The sequence below is a fragment of the Sus scrofa genome, chromosome 2 (assembly GCF_054392235.1).
Source record: "Sus scrofa isolate SSC_HxYL_T2T_F1_AM1 chromosome 2, Sscrofa_HxYL_maternal_Yorkshire_Landrace_v2.0, whole genome shotgun sequence".
Classification (NCBI taxonomy): Eukaryota; Metazoa; Chordata; class Mammalia; order Artiodactyla; family Suidae; genus Sus; species Sus scrofa.
Genome location: NC_139384.1, coordinates 63,318,847 through 63,335,253, shown reverse-complemented (window position 1 = coordinate 63,335,253; position 16,407 = coordinate 63,318,847). Strand labels below are relative to the sequence as shown.

Below are 16,407 nucleotides of genomic sequence, written 5' to 3'. Positions count from 1 at the left end.
TAAGAAACTTAATTGCATACAATATTTTCATTTTTTCCCTCTTAATATTTTATGCTATTGATGTCACTATTTCAAACATTTTCTAATAGTTAAACATTATTAAACATATTCAAGATGGTTCTTTTTTAAAAAAAATTGTTTTACCTTTCATACCTGTCCTAAAAGCAATTTATGAACCATCATTACAGTATTAAAGTGTCCTAAATTTGACTATATACTGTCCTTACCAGTAAGATTCATAATTTCATGTGTTCAGGTTTCTATTTAGTCAACTTTTGTTTCCACTTTGTATAAGTTCCTTTGGCATTTCCTTCAGTTCAGGTCAATGGTGTTAAATTTTCTCAGCTTTTATTTTTTTTGGGGAAAATATTTCTACTTCATTTTTTGAAATAGAGCTTCAGCTAGTATTCTTGGTTGTCAGAGGCTTTCTCTTTCTTTTTTCAGTACTTTGGAAAATCATCTCATGCTCTCCTAGCTTGCCAGGTTCTTCTTGCTAGACCTCCACTGATAGCCTTATGGAGGCACACTTTGATGTGATAAATTGCTTTTCTGTTGCAATATTCAAGGTAGTTTCTTTACCTTTAAATTTAGACAAATTGACTCTAGTGTGTCAATGGGAACATCTCTTGCTGATGAGCTAATTTGGATTTCACGGGACTTCATGAATCTAGATATTCATGTTTCTCATGATATCAGACATCTTCTCTCATGACCTCTTTATGAGACTAACATGCTGCGTACTGAGCTAAGGAGGCAGATTCTCATGACCTCTTTAAATAAGCATTTATCTTTTCTCTTTCTTTGCTCCTTTTATGATTCTCAAAATAGTCAATGATATGTCTAAGTCACATAGGGTTTCTTCATTCTCTTTCACTTATTTTATTGCTGTTCCTGTGACTGAATGATTTTGAAACATATTTCTTTGAGCTCAGTGATTCTTGCTTCTACTTGATCATATCTGCTATAGAAGTTCTCTATTAAGTTTCAGCTCAGTTGTTGTATAATTTAGCTCCAGAATTTCTATGTTTCTTGTGTGCTTAAGTTACATGTCTTTGTTGAACAAAAACAAAGACATAAAACTTTACCCATGTACTGTTTTCCTAATTTTATTATGTTGTCATTTCTATGTTTTCTTGCATGTCAGTGGTTTTCTTTAAGATGATTATTTTGAATTCTTTATCAGGTTCAAACCTGGTACTTTCCTAATTTTGGACTTTCACCCTCACCACAAACACCTCAACCTCAGCATATATAAAATATTTTCTAAAAGATGAAATAATTCAGTAATTATTAGGAAGTTACAGATGTTTCTCGCATCAGTGACAGGTTATCGAAATTGTATTTCAATATTTCTTATAGATAAGGGTTGGTAAGTATGCGTGGTAGGCAGGATCTGAAATTTTCCCCATGATCTGTATTCCCTAGAGTTGCTCCTATAATGAAGTTATCCCATGAAGCAAAAGTAAAGTGACCATGCAGAAGTCATTAAAACATAAACGCACTTGTCTTTAAGCAATCTAAGGGAGATTATCCTGAGTAGATTTGACTTAATTTGTCAGAGACCTTTAAAAGAGGACTTCTGCCATGAGGTTGCAGGTTTCATCCCTGGCCTCCCTCAGTGTTTTAAGGATAAGGCATTGCTGTGAGCTGTGATGTAGGTTGCAGATGTGGCTCTGATATTGCGTTGCTTTGGCTCTGGCAAAGGCCAGCAGCTACAGCTCTTATTGGACCCCTAGTCTGGGAGCCTCCATATGCCATGGGTACAGGCCTAAGAAAGCAAAAAAATTCTACGTTTTTTTTTTTTTTTTAAAAAGGACTTGCTTTCCTTTTTTTTTAAAAAAAAAAAATGACTTGGTCAGAGAGACTCACAGCCTTGAATAAGCAGGCTGATGTGAGTTATTCAGGTGCAAAGAAATTAATTATTTCAAAAACTTTATGAGCTCATAAAATGGTCCCGATCCTCAGATGAAATTGCAGGCTCCAGAAAGATGTGGATTTCTACCTTGTGATACCCTAAGCAGAACACCCAGCTAATCTATGCCATAACTTCTACCCATATATATTGTGACAAAATAAATAATTGTTATTTGAATTTCCTAAATTTGTCTTTGTTATGCAACAAAAAAACCTAATAAGTGGGTATGTTATGTTGAAATTTTAAATGCATAGTTAGTATTCATATTAAGGCATAGTGATTTTTTCTCATAAATACACAGGAATCTCCAGAGTTGTGCTATACTTCATATCAATATCATTATGACAAACCTAGCACAATGTCACACATGGAATTTTTACAAAATATCATGCTGGAAAACCTAGAATTTTCTATTTATAAAATTGAAAATTTTTAATATAATTACAGTGCAAATCCATACAAGGACTGAGATATCTGAGGATAAAAATCCAAGCATTGTGGATTCATGTTCTTATTTTGGTTTCCCATGCATAAGGCTAATATCTATATATAGAGAAAATAAATGGTAGGTCCCCCGTTCTACAATATCCAGAAGAGGGGAAGTTTCCATTACGTAATAGACTCAATAAACTTAACCATAAAACTAATTTCTTTCTGCCCTTTTCAGATAAAGTGTATTAATTTCATAATAATCTTATAAACAAATTCATAACCTTGTATATAATTAACTTGGTTATTCAAATTAACAAAATGATCACTCCAAGGTATGAAATTGGGATCAGGAGAATGTTTTGTTTGGCAAAAGGTAAAACTACTACATGTTCAAAAACACAGAACATTTATCAGTGCTCTGTTTGATTATGGCATTATGCAATATTGGGTAAATGCCTCTAATGTCTGAAGTGGTATTGTATGAAATAAAATATACAATTGTGCACATATTCTTGCAGCACATATTTACTTATAGTCATATATTGAATGTCAAATAACAAAAGAAATATACTGCCTGAAGATATGCTTGCTTATAAAAGTTTTTTTTAATTTTAAGGCCATATGTGCAGCATATTGAAATTCATAGACTAGGGGATGAATCAGAGCTAAAGGCACCTGTCTACACTATAGCCTCAGCAAACCAGATCCAAGCCACCTCTGCAACCTACATCACAGCTCACAGCACTGCTAGATCCTTACACACTGAGTGAGGCCAGGGATCAAATTTGCATCCATATGATTACTAGTGGGATTCAGTACTGCTGAGCCACAATGCAAACTCCCAAAGTCTTTTGCTATAAAAATGGTTATGTTTTGGATTCTGAATTCAATTTGTTAAATATATAAATTTAAGCTTAAAGCAAAAATGTAGAGAAAAAAATAATTAGGCAATTTGCTCTCCAGATTTTCCCTTCCTTAATACCTTCATGAGTGTGGTAACCACTTCCTTGTCGTGGAGACTGTAGATGATGGGATTCAGCATGGGAGTAAGGATAGTGTAGAATGCTGACACCATTTTGTCTTGGATGCAGGAATGATCAGAAACAGGTCGCATACATATGAACATGGCAACTCCACAGTACATCCCCACAACCATGAGGTGGGAGGAACAGGTGGCAAAAGGTTTGCTGTGACCCTCTCCAGATCCCATGTGAACGATAGCCACAATAACACAAGCATAGGATGCAATGATGACTGCTACAGGACGAAGAAGCAAAATTACACAGTAAATAAACATTAACCTTTCAAAGAGCAATGTGTCAGTGCATGAAAGAGTGAGAAGGGCAGGGACATCACAGAAAAAATGGGCTATTTCCTGAGCACCACGATATGGGAAAGACAATGCAACAGCAATAACAATTACACCATCAAGAAGGCTAATGATCCAGGAGGGAACAGCCATGAGACAACAGATATTATGGCCCATGAGAACTGAGTAACGTAATGGGTGGCAAATGGCAACGTACAAGTCATAGGCCATTGCAGCCAATAGGAAATATTCAGCTTCAAGCAGGGACACATAAAAGAATATCTGGGTTCCACAGCCAGCCAAAGAAATGGACTTCCTTCCAGACAAGTAGTTGAAGGCTATCTTGGGTGCAGTGGTGCAGATAAGCATGAGGTCCATGAGGGAGAGTTGGCTGAGGAACAAGTACATGGGGATGTGGAGCTGGGTGTCCACAATAGTGAACCATAATAGTGTTTCCCATGAAGGCCACTGTGAAGATGCTCAAGACCAGACAGAAGAGGAAGATGTGTGTGGAGCTGTGATCAAATATTCCCAGAAGGATGAATTCAGAGTTGAAACTCTGATTCTCCCATGCCATGCTAAATATGTTTACTGTGGAGAATACAATATGTGAGAAATGATTGCAATTACATTATGGAAATAGCAATGATTTCAATCCTAAATCACCACATCTAATACAATGTCTACATATGGTAAAATTATTTCTCTGGGCATCACTTTTTATTTGTAGAGCTTATTATTATTAAAGCTTATTTTTAGCCTGAGTGATTTGTTTAAACTTATAGAAAAATTCCTAATTAGTTTCATCATTGTAACATAGGAAGTTGCTCAAGATGCGTAAATACAATTTTGGCAATCAGTCAGATGACATATGTGGTATAAATATTCCCTCAGAAATACATTAAGTCCTAGGAGGACTCATGAATTGCTGAGAAGTGAATGAGATTTTCTATTATTTTTTCCCCCTGTGGAACTTAGCAGATCACACTATGATACTAATAATATTATTTCTATCAAAGAGTGGCAGGAGGCAAGTACTGGTAGAAATTAAATTGGATTGGATTAGTCAATTGTCAGCTAAAGAGAAGACATTGATCATGAAGAATTCCATTAAAGTAAGTCTCTTGCTAATAAGGTGAATTATAGTGGAAGTAGTTGCTTATCAACATACACAGACCTGAGTCCTTTTTTAAAATAAGATGTATCCATGAGATAGTCCAGTATAGGTTTTTTGGTTTGTTTGTTTTCTTCCTGGAAAAACAGACTAGATGATCATGCAAAACAATAGTTCAAACACCTGGAACTGATTTTTGTAGCTGAGAAAATTTAGACAATTAATTTCTCCAAGAATTATTTTCCACTCTGTAATTTTGTAATATATTTTATTATCTATATTGAGACAATAAGATCACACTGTAATGTATGAACATTACCATGGATATAGTTTGTATACTATAAGTATTTTTAAATAAGTAAATACAATATGAGGAAATAAAGTAGGCTCTTATTTTAGCTTAGACTATCCTAGTCTATATCAATTCAGCTCTTCTATTTCACCAGCAAAATTCTTTCAGGGGATTTTTTTTTGGCTACATTGTAGCATTTATTTAATTTTCTATTTTCAGGTCAATTTTTCTTTCTTTCTTTTTTTCTTTCTTTCTTTCTACCTTCCTTTCTTTCTTCTCTCTTAAGTCTTGAAGGCATTGCTTTCCTTTGTTTTGTATAAGCTTTCTCTCCTCTGGGAATAACTCAGAGGAGTATCTAGTATTTTAGTCTTGGATTTAGAATAAATAATCAATATGGTACTGCCAAAATTACTAAAAATTATGCATATAAAAATATTATTATGCATGACTTTACCAGTTTTGTACTAATGCATTGCAAATGTAATCATATTAGCCTAAAACCACTTGAAATTTTCCTACACTATTAGATTTAAAATCAACCAAATATTAATAAACATGTAAATCACACACATAAGTGTGGAACATATTTTACATTAAGAGCACTGAATTTTTTTATTGCATTCAAACTGTTTCAACCAATAAATGTCTACTCAACTATCGAATAGGATGTGTGTGTGTATGTGTGTATATATGGATATGGTATATGTATATATATGTGTGTGTGTGTGAGTGTACATATATATATATATATATATGATTGAGATTCCATGCTACTAAATATTTTTGAAAATTTGGCCTGCCATAAGTTTTATTTATTTATTTATTTTTATTCATTTATTATTTTTGGCTGCAACCATGGCATATGGAAATTACTGGGTCCAGGGTTGAACTTGAGCCACAGCAGCGACAACATCAAATCCTTAATGTATAGGCCACCAGGGAACTCCATAACATATGCCTTACATGTGAATAATTTATAGAAAATATTTTATAGAATATAATGGAGTAAATATCTATGGAATATGTATTGCTACATACATATTTTCTTTCAATCTATAAACAGTAAATACACATTTTGATTTCATTAGGGATGGTTATGTATTACATGGCAATATTATGCTCTTGATATTTTATATACTTCTTATGGAAGTGAAACATTTACATGTGGAAAGAATCTATTTTAAATGTACCATGGATAAGATTTTATACATGTCTAAACCTATGTTATGACAATGCAGGTCATGTGGTGACTGTTTCCAAAGGATTTCCTCGCAGAAGAGCACAATCAGTTACCCTCCAGACACAACCTACAGTTTAATATCTATCTTCTAGGATTTTGTTTTACCTATTTTTGAGCTGACATAAATCATACAGTGTGTTCTCTTTTGTGTTTATAAAACTAGAACCAATCACACCCCTATCCTCATCCTCTGTAGCTAACTCATTGACTCAGCTCATTCCTAGCCACATTGATTTTTTTGTCTCTGTAACAGATTTCTAATTCTTGTGTTTATACTGGATGTTCCCTCTGACCATCCTCTATTCCTTGCACCAAGTCCCTCACTGCTTTTAGGCTCTTACTCAAATGCTTTCTACTTAATAAAGATTTATGTTCTCTGTCTAAATATGTTGATTACCTTGTCTTATTTAAGTTTTTCTTTTTCCCCTTCTTTTTATAATTATATTAATTCATTTAGTTTTTGTTTGTCTCCCTCATTAGGATATAAATTTCATAAAAGAAGAAATTTAATGAGTAAGCTTATGGATTGAAGTATATTGCCCAGAAGGAAGTCAATGTATCCCACTTGAGTCAGTGTAATTACTGCCAATATAAAAACCATGTATTTACTATTTTATTTCTCTCATGTTTTTGCTAAATGTTTTTACTAAATTTTTTTTTCAAAACTCTGTTTTGAAATGTAAATGCTATGTAAAAATATTTAGGGAATTACGATACATCAGATCACCTCCTGATTTTTATTTTTTCCATTTTTTTTTCTTTTCTACAAAGTAAGTTTCCAAGCAACCATACTTCATTCTTGGAGGTCCCAGCATGGTGCAGTGGAAATGAATCTGACTAGGAACCATGAGATTGCAGGTTCCATCCCTGGTCTCACTTGTGGGTTAAGGATCTGGCGTTGCCTTGAGCTGTGGCACGGATCTGGCATTGCTATGGCTCTGGCATAGGCCGGCAGCTGTAGCTCTGATTTGACCCCTAGCCTGGGAACCTCCATATGCTGCAAGTGTAGCCCTAAAAAGACAAAAAAAAAAGTCATACTTCATTCTTGAGTTACAAATAAAATGTATTAGATTGATTACTCTTTCAAATTTTATTTGTAGAATTAAATTATCTTCAAATGAAGAGATTAAGAGTGCCATGAAAGCAATACATAAGCCAAAGGGACTCAATGGATCAGATACTTCTTTACCTGTATTTGACTTCTTGTTTACCTTTTTGTCTAATCAGGGATGTATGGTGCTATTAAGCCTCAGTCCCATTCATATGGCTGGAATCACCTAAGAAACTGAAAAGCTGCTGCCATCTTATAGTCCTGACTTTTAAATCAAATTTCTTTGTAGTAGTTGATAAAGGAGAGATTGCTTAAGGGATTGCTGTAACCATTGAGCACTCTATTGCCCTTGTCCCTGTTATTAACAAATGACAAGACCTGACTCTCATTTTCCATCTGAGTTTTTGCTCACAGCACCATTTCGTAACCCTGTGTGCATTACAAACTCTGTTACATGTTATTTTAATTATTTTTTTTTTCTTTCACAGCACAACGGTGGCATATGGAATTTCCCAGCCTAGAGGTCCAATTGGAGTTGCAGCTACAAGCTTATTCCACAGCCACAGCAATGCATGATCCCAAATGCATCTGTGGCCTATGCCACAGCCACTAAGTGAGGCCAGGGATGGAACCAGCAGCCTCACAGACAATATGCAGAGATGTTAACCCATTAAGCCACAAAGGGAATTCTCCCATTTATTTTAATATTCTGACTCTTCATGGTCTGTACAAACAAGTAAAATCCTATCTTCACTTAGTCAACATTAGAACCCCCATAAAGAAAAGTAGTGTGGGACAATAAAATGAATCAAGACTTCTTAGTCTCTACTACTCTCAGGATTTTGAGCAATGAGATATGTAGTTTTGAATCATTTCTCAATAGAGCAACAAAATATTGTTTCAATCTAAACTTTACTAGAACATTCATAGAAGGATATAGGAAAATTATTTTATTATGTATATTGTATAACCTGTCTTTTTGTCAAAATCAGTGCCACAAACTCTCTTTACTGCCCTACTACAGGAAACTAGAGTTAAAAACATTTTGTGGTTGTCATGGCACTTATTTCCAAACATATGTATGTATGTGTATATATATATATATAGAGAGAGAGAGAGAGAGAGAGACAGAGACAGAGACAGAGACAGAGACAGAGAAAGGATAATATATTCATATAGATTTTAAAGGTATTCACTGAAAAAGCAATGTACCTTTTTTCACCATATATATGCATATTGTATATATATATATATAGAGAGAGAGAGAGAGAGAGAGAGACAGAGAGAGAGAGGATGATATCTTCATATAGATTTTAAAGGTTTTGACTTAAAAAACATAATGTACCTTTTTTCACCATATATACATATACATATATTGTATAAAAATTTCCACAAGCTTATTAATATCATGACTTTCCATTAAATCTTCATTGGTATGGACTAAAGAGCCATTTTTTACTACCAATACCTTTAAAAACATACAGCACGATTGAGGCTAAACAGCTAATGTATGTATGTATTTATTTATTTTATCCTTGTACTTAATGTTTGGAAGGGAAATTAAGGGAATTGGAGTGAGAAGAAGAGAGGAGGAAAGTGATGTTGGCTGAGAAAATACAATACACAACAACAAAATATTGAAAAGCGATGAATGATGAGGGCAACAGTCCTGAAGTTGGAGAGAAATTGAGAAGAATAAGGAATAAGAGAGAGAAAAATGAGGCATGAGGGTGTTGATTAAATGCAGCTTAGGATCACTGAGCCCAAGTGTCTGCCCTAGAAGCTCCCACTTGCAAACCCAGACAGAGAGAATAGGCACTTCACTGTAGATAAAATGGCATTCAAAAAAATGTCCTTGCCTCCTGATAGAAACTTCAAACCACTTCTCAGAAAAATGATTGCTGATGCATTTTTAAAAAGCTTCTTAGCGCTTCTGAAAAAAAATTACTTGCATTTGCACCTCCTGACATTATGTATTAAATAAATATTCAGCCAACATGCTACTTTGGGTGTTCTTCCCATAGCAATAGTTGATTGTGTACTCCCCTTCCCAAATTCATACAATGGCTAATTTTTTTACCAGAACAAGATTTCAACTTTTTGACCCTGTTTTTGAGATATTACGGAAAGTAATTTAAATCTCTGTGTCAAGCCATCTGTTCTCGATCTCCCAATACAATCTCTGTGCATTTTTACTTCAAGATCCCAAGACATGTATCTGAGCTTGAGTCTCTTTTCTGAAGGTTTCTTTTATTTGCAATGTCTTCCCTCTTCCACAATCCTTTACCTTTCTAAATCACATTATTCAAGTTCCAGCATACATGCATCTTTCTTCATTCTTCTTTTTCAGTTCTGTAGACAGCAAGTTCTGAATATATTAAATTTATGGAAGATGTGTGGCCTCTACGTCTATTCTATATAAAAGGCAAATATTATGGACCTTCAGATAAGACGAACCTGAGTTTTGAATATTGCTGTACCACCAATCTGTTAATTAACTTCTCTGAGATTGTTTCATTTCTCCTCTCAGAGTGTTGTTATAAGGTACAATATTTTAATTTTTACAAATTCTGCATCAGGATACTTATCTCACACTGTGCTTTCATTAGATAACCATTACTTTCACTGGACTTGTCACTTTTTTTGTGGGGGGGCTATAATCGCCAGTAAATTCCACTGTTATTTTCTTGCAATTATTTCTAAATATATTTGTATTTTTTATTACATTGTTGGTTATTAAGCTATATTTTTTATACAATTAGTAACTAAAAATATTTATACACAGGTAGAGTCCATAAAGTCCTCATAACTGATTAAAAGCACAACACTGAAGAGACTGGAAATGGTTTTTAAATTAATAATTATTTTAATTATTAGCCAATTGTAGGAATTATACAATTATAAACAGATAGAGAGTTTAAAGATGGAGTTCTTTAACCTTGGAATATTTTACAAGTGAGTCCTCTTAGGTAAGTCATTTTTAAAAATGACCTTATCTCAATGAATTTTCTACTATACATGTTGTCATCTGATACAGATGAATCATAGAGATACCAAATCTCTACCATGAGAAAATATCATAGAGGTGTTGTGGTATAACACAAATCATTAGTTTCTTCAATGATTGGTATTGGATTTGAATGACAATAGTGAGGATAGGTTAGTGCTTATAAACTGGTCAGAAATATTTTTTGTTCTTGCTGTTAATTGGTGCCTTTCTTCTTGTAAATATCCAGGAACCAATACTGGCTCATCAAATATCGCTTTCAATGAGTTTTATTTATAAAATATTAAAATAATGTAAATGTTTATAAAAATAATAGCTAAGACTTTGTGTAAGAGTAAAAATCAGTGTAATTTATGAAATATAAATATTTTAGTAATCTCTCAAAATATTTCTTTCATCTAAAAGACTCAGTAAAAATTGTGCAAGATATATGACATTATGTAAATGAAGGTCTTTTAACATTTAGTTTTCTTCTGGTATTCCCTTTCTTTTCCTTCAGAGGAGTCAGCTTCAAGGGTTTTGCATTTTCTAACATTAGCTAGGTAATAAGGTGTGTAAGTTTTTGCTACAGGATTGTATTAATTCCCATCTCCTGATGCTACAAGTTTCATTGTGATAAAACATCTCAAAGTAGGCTAAAATATATAAAATTAAAAACAAGACTGATGATCATTAATAGGTATAGATGGTTAGTGTTTAATATGTTTTTGATCTCACACATTACTTTTATGTTTACTCTTTTGATTATTTATTCAGAACAAATCCTTCATGCAGTTACTCATCTGTTATTTAATAAAGCCTTAGTTGTATTCAAAAATATATATAAAGCTGGAGTTTGACATTTTTCTAGACTACAGAAATGCTATTTATTTATCATGTTACTTTGCTAACAACAGTAACCAGATGCATTTTTAATTTTTTTTTTCATTTTGTGTCCTCACCTATGGACTATGTAATTTCCTGTACTTGAGTGACTTATGTCACTGCTTACAGCTACACCAGATTCTTACCCCAATTAGCAATAGCAAAAGCAGGGTCAAACCTACATCTTCACAGACACTATGTCATGTTCTTAACCCACTGAGCCCCAACGTGAACTCCTAATTTGCAATTTGTTAGGTTTTAACTTATGGATTTTCCCCAAATTTGATTTGCACACGATTGGTAATAATACTTATAATCCTGATATTTTCTAGACTAATTTTATTAACCAAGCAGTTTTGAGGGAAAAATGTGAGGGAATATATGAAAAAATTAAACAAACCTAGCAGTATTTCTAAAAGGAATGAAGGATAATAATGGTGTTGTGTATAAATTTTACACGACTATCACAGTCATAAAGACAGAATATTTTGTGAAGCTACGAACAAAATATTGCAAAAAGTACCATAGCATATAAGGCAAATGCCCTTTGCATCCCTGACTAGCAGTCTCTTTTAGTGTAAACTTAGATGCATTTGAATATGACGATGCTAGGATCCTTCAGAAGTAGCTAACACATTTGGAGGTGGTGCTTCTGGTAATACTGTTCCACACCATAAGCTTTTGAAAGAGGAAGCACTATCATCTAGGCTAGGTTTATATGGTATTTCAAATTTCTAAAATATATACCCTGGTAGTTTCTAAAATTATCTGGTACTTTTTTTCATTTGTGTACATGTCGAGCACATGGACAAATCTCACAGATAGTCAAGAAACTGATATTCTTGCTTCTTATTTCCTGGAAGGGGGTAGTAAAAAAGAGGAGTTGTCATATATAGAAGTGCAACAATTAAAAATTCTCATAAAGCAAACCTAGAAAAGGGAGATCTAAGGATGGTGGGATAAAAGGATGTTGAACACATCTCTCCCCAAGAACACATCAAAAATTACATCTAAATGTGAAGCTACTTTTGCTGAATATAAAGTGGAGAATAACAGAAAGTTTCTTCTACAACCAAGGGTATAAAGAAACATCCACACAGGATCAGTTGGAAGGGAGGAGATGAGAGCAGATTGGGATCTGACTTGCTAACAGGGGACACAGTAATGAATGTGGATATCAGAGATACCCCCTGGGCAGTACAGTGTTAGAACCACATATTGGGAACCGTATCCCTGAGGGCTGAAACTGAGAAATTAATTTCCCATTGTTTGATAGGTCTAGAATTTCAGTTTTAATAAGATAAAAAGAGTTCTGGAGATGATGTTGGTAATGGCTTCACAACAGTGTGAATGTATTTCACGGCACACAGCTGTGCACTTTAAAAGGGTTAAAATGGTAAATTTGATGTTATCTTTATTTTGCTTCAATTTGAAAAAATAAAGAATAGAGTGAAAAATGTTCTGGTTACAAAATTATATCTTCAATATGCTCAGTTGAAAATATATTTAACCAAAAGTCTCCCTCTCTGTTTTTAACAACTGCAAGAGAACAAAGGCAAATGGCAATAGAAACTCTGGATATAGACATAGATTTAAATGTACTGGATCAATATGGTCAAACTTCTTGCCTGATATGAAAGAGTAAATGTAGACTTGTGCATTTTATGACAATCACATCACAGTCACTGCAAATCATGGCTCCCTTTGTAAGCCTGTCTATAACAATGATATCTGGATCTTTCCTTCTAAATAAAAAAGACACATCTATATATTCCTATGAAACAATAAAAAAATCCCACTATTTGCACCCTTGTGAGATATATATGTGTGTGTGTGTGCGTGCGTGCATGCGTGCATGTGTGTGTATGTGTGTGTGTGTGTGTGCCTTCATAGGAGAGAGGAATAAAATTTACAACATTGAACAATAAGGTTAATGAAAAGTTTTGAATTTTTCTCAGAATATAAAATCATCAGCCTCATTGAAAATTTCAGTGTATACCAAAGAATGAATTATATAAAGCCACATTCTTGGACCACAGATAATTAAAACAAGAAAACAACCAGAAGATAGATGTAACACATGGGCCCATCCAAAGATGAATGGATAAAGAAAATGTGGGTTATATAAGAGACGTATTATTAGGTGTAAATAGGAAGACTATTCTAAGATATGCTCTAGGATGGATGGAACTTGAGGACATTATGCTAAGTGAAATAAGCCATTCACAAAAAGACAAATACTCTATGACTCCACTTGCATGAATTAGGGTAATTAAATCAATAGAGACAAAAACATAATGAAATGACATTATATTTTGGCTATTTTAAAGATGTATCTTAAGTAATATACTCATTTATTTTTTTGTCACCAAGGTGTCAAAATATAATTTTTCTGAAATCTTCATTACTTCTATAACTTAATGAATTTATAAAACAAGTTTTTTGCTATTGTCTGTTATACAAAATTCCTTAGACAATTTAATCCTGAGCATGTACAAAAGTCATTATGAAACAATGAGGCAAAAGCATATGGTAGTTTGGGAAAAAAAAAGTAGGAAAAATTAATGTGCCTAATTAAGATGAATTATTTACAAAAAATGGAGCTCCAAGTAGAGATATAATTTTGTTATGTTTTCCAAATAAACTAAAATGAATTTAGAAACTGACATATGTTAAAAATTAGGCCGCAATTTAGGGGTCATAATTACAGAACTGCCACACTTTATACAGCACAGGAAAAAAAAATCAAATAACATATAAAAGATAAAAAGAAGGCATTTCATTTACCTTTAGCCCAGCAGCAAGTTTTGTCACTGAAAATGGATCATTCAGAATGAAGTTGCTAAAGTAATTGCAAAAAAGACTAAGCCAAGGGAGTTGAAGTCTCCCCATTAACAGCAAAGAAAAGGAAATTCCACTATCAATAATTAAGGAGACTAAAAGCACACTTTATTTCTTTTATATTTTGTGGAATTTCTCTTTACTTTCCTAATATATTGTATATTGATTTTCATTCCACATATATCTTAGACTATCATTTACTTATAATTTTTACAGAAGTGTCTATAGTTAAGTAGCATATTATTTATATAATTATTTCAAATTTCACTACCTGAATTCAGATAAATTGTGTCAATATTTACTTGCTAAGGATTCCTCTAAGGCATTATTGTTGACAGTAACAGTTGATGAATCACAAACCTACATAATCTAAAATTTGATTCTATCAAACATTTTGGGTCGTATTCATCCATTAAAATAGTGTTGCTAATTTTATAGAGAACAAATTGAAAGGATGATTTGTGCATAATGATTATATATTAATTACACAGGTATCTAGAGAATGATTTTGGGGTGAGCAGTCTAATGCATAAAAACCAGACAAGAGGTTATTTTATAGAAGTTTGGATCTCATTCAGTGACATTAAGATACAACTGAAGCAGATTTTTATTGTTTTCCAGAATAAAATGTTTAAAATATTACTCTCCTTACAGCTTCCTTTATCTGTGTGTTTCTAAAACTGTAGATGATAGGATTTAAAAATGGAGGAACCATAGTATAAAATGCAGAAAGAATCATATCCTTAATTGTTTCAGATGTTACTGATGGCCTTAGGTATACAGAGATGATGGAACTGAGAAAGACAGTCAACACAAAGATGTGAGGGACACAGGTGGAAAAGGCTTTTCTTTGCTCCCTAATTGAAAATTTTAGCATAGTTCTAAATATGTTAATATATGACACAGTGATGAAGATAAAGCAGAACCCACCAACCACAATGACAGATACAAGAAGTAAAGTGAAGTTGCTGGAGGTGTCAGAGCAGGAGATCCTCAGCAGAGAGGAGACATCACAGAAGAACTGATGGATCACATTGGACCGACAGAAGGTCAACTGGAATGTTTTACCTGTGTGCACACCTGAATACACAAGCCCACTGAGCAGGGAGACAAGTGTCATTTGGATACAGACTTTTCTGTTCATAGTAATTGTGTAATGGAGTGGCTGGCAGATGGCCACATAGCGGTCTTGAGCCATAACGGTGAGGAACAGAATCTCCACATAGGCAAAGTAAATGACCAAGAATACCTGGGTGGCACAAGCAGCCACAGAAATGGTTCTGTTACCAGTGAGAAAACAGACACAGGTATTGGGTACAGTGACAGTAATATAACACATATCCAAGACAGACAGATTTCTGAGGAAGAAGTACATGGGTGTGTTAAGTTTCTGGTCAAATGTGGTGACAGTGACAATGAGAAGATTCCCTAACAAGGTAGCCAAGTATATGAAAAGGAACAACATGGAGTACAGGACCCTTAACTTCCATGTATCAGCAACGCTTATGAGGAGAAATTCGGTCATCATGGTAGAATTGCTCATATTTTGGAAATGATGATGTTTGACCTGGAATGTAAATAAAGAAAAAGAAAGATCAAATGTAAAATGCATGATTCATAAAAAAATTAAGGAAATTATCTTAAATATTTTATTTGAAAGTGGTTTGTGTGTAAAGAAAGTTTGTGATTAGCCTTTTGATCTATTCAGCTTATTATCACTACTGAGTTTTTAACAAAGCAAAGAGCTAAGGATGGGATTTTTAATCCCATACTCTGATTATAACATTTAGTTTTATTACTTTATTAAACATCATCACTTATACATCAGTTTCATCAATTCATAGATAGCTAGATATCAAAATTTCAGAGTCAATTCTCAATGACATTCTTTAAGTTTTTTTTTTTTTGAGTGTATACCATTTTCAGATGGATATTGACACACAGTTGAAGTGTAGTTTAATATTCTACAAAATGATGATGGAGAATCAGCAAGAGTACATAATATCTTCAAATCAGCTTTAATACATAAGTACAGAAACTGAGATAAAGAATTTCCACATCTTTGGAAGTTCCCATTGTGGCTCAAACCTGACTAGGATCCATGAAGATGTGTGTTCAATCCCTGGCCACCCTCAGTTGGTTAAGGATTTGATGTGGCTCTGATCTGTGGTGTAGGTCACAGTTTCAGCTTAGACCTGCAATGTTGTATGGTGGTGGCATAGGCTATCAGCTGTAGCTCCAATTTTACTCCTAGCCTGGAAACATTATATGATATGGGAGCAGCCCCCACCAAAAAATAACTTATTTCTGCACTTTTATTTTGAGTGTCATTTTAAAGTATT

General features: G+C 33.6%; 1 protein-coding gene and 1 pseudogene across 1 annotated transcript; both read right to left on the bottom strand.

Annotated features, from left to right (window-relative positions):
* Nucleotides 1-3,290: 3,290 nt before the first annotated feature.
* On the bottom strand, nucleotides 3,291-4,233 carry LOC100518479 (olfactory receptor 2M3-like; annotated as a pseudogene).
* A 10,463-nt stretch (nucleotides 4,234-14,696) lies between these two features.
* Nucleotides 14,697-15,608, bottom strand: LOC100517216 (olfactory receptor 14C36-like). Its single transcript, XM_003124372.3, has one exon. The coding sequence runs from the start codon at nucleotides 15,606-15,608 to the stop codon at nucleotides 14,697-14,699; it is 912 nt and encodes a 303-aa protein (XP_003124420.3).
* Between the last annotated feature and the right edge of the window lie 799 nt (nucleotides 15,609-16,407).

Coding starts and splice junctions, on each gene's coding strand:
- LOC100517216 (XM_003124372.3), bottom strand. CDS start 15,608: ATGAGCAATTCTACCATGATGACCGAATTTCTCCTCATAAGCGTTGCT.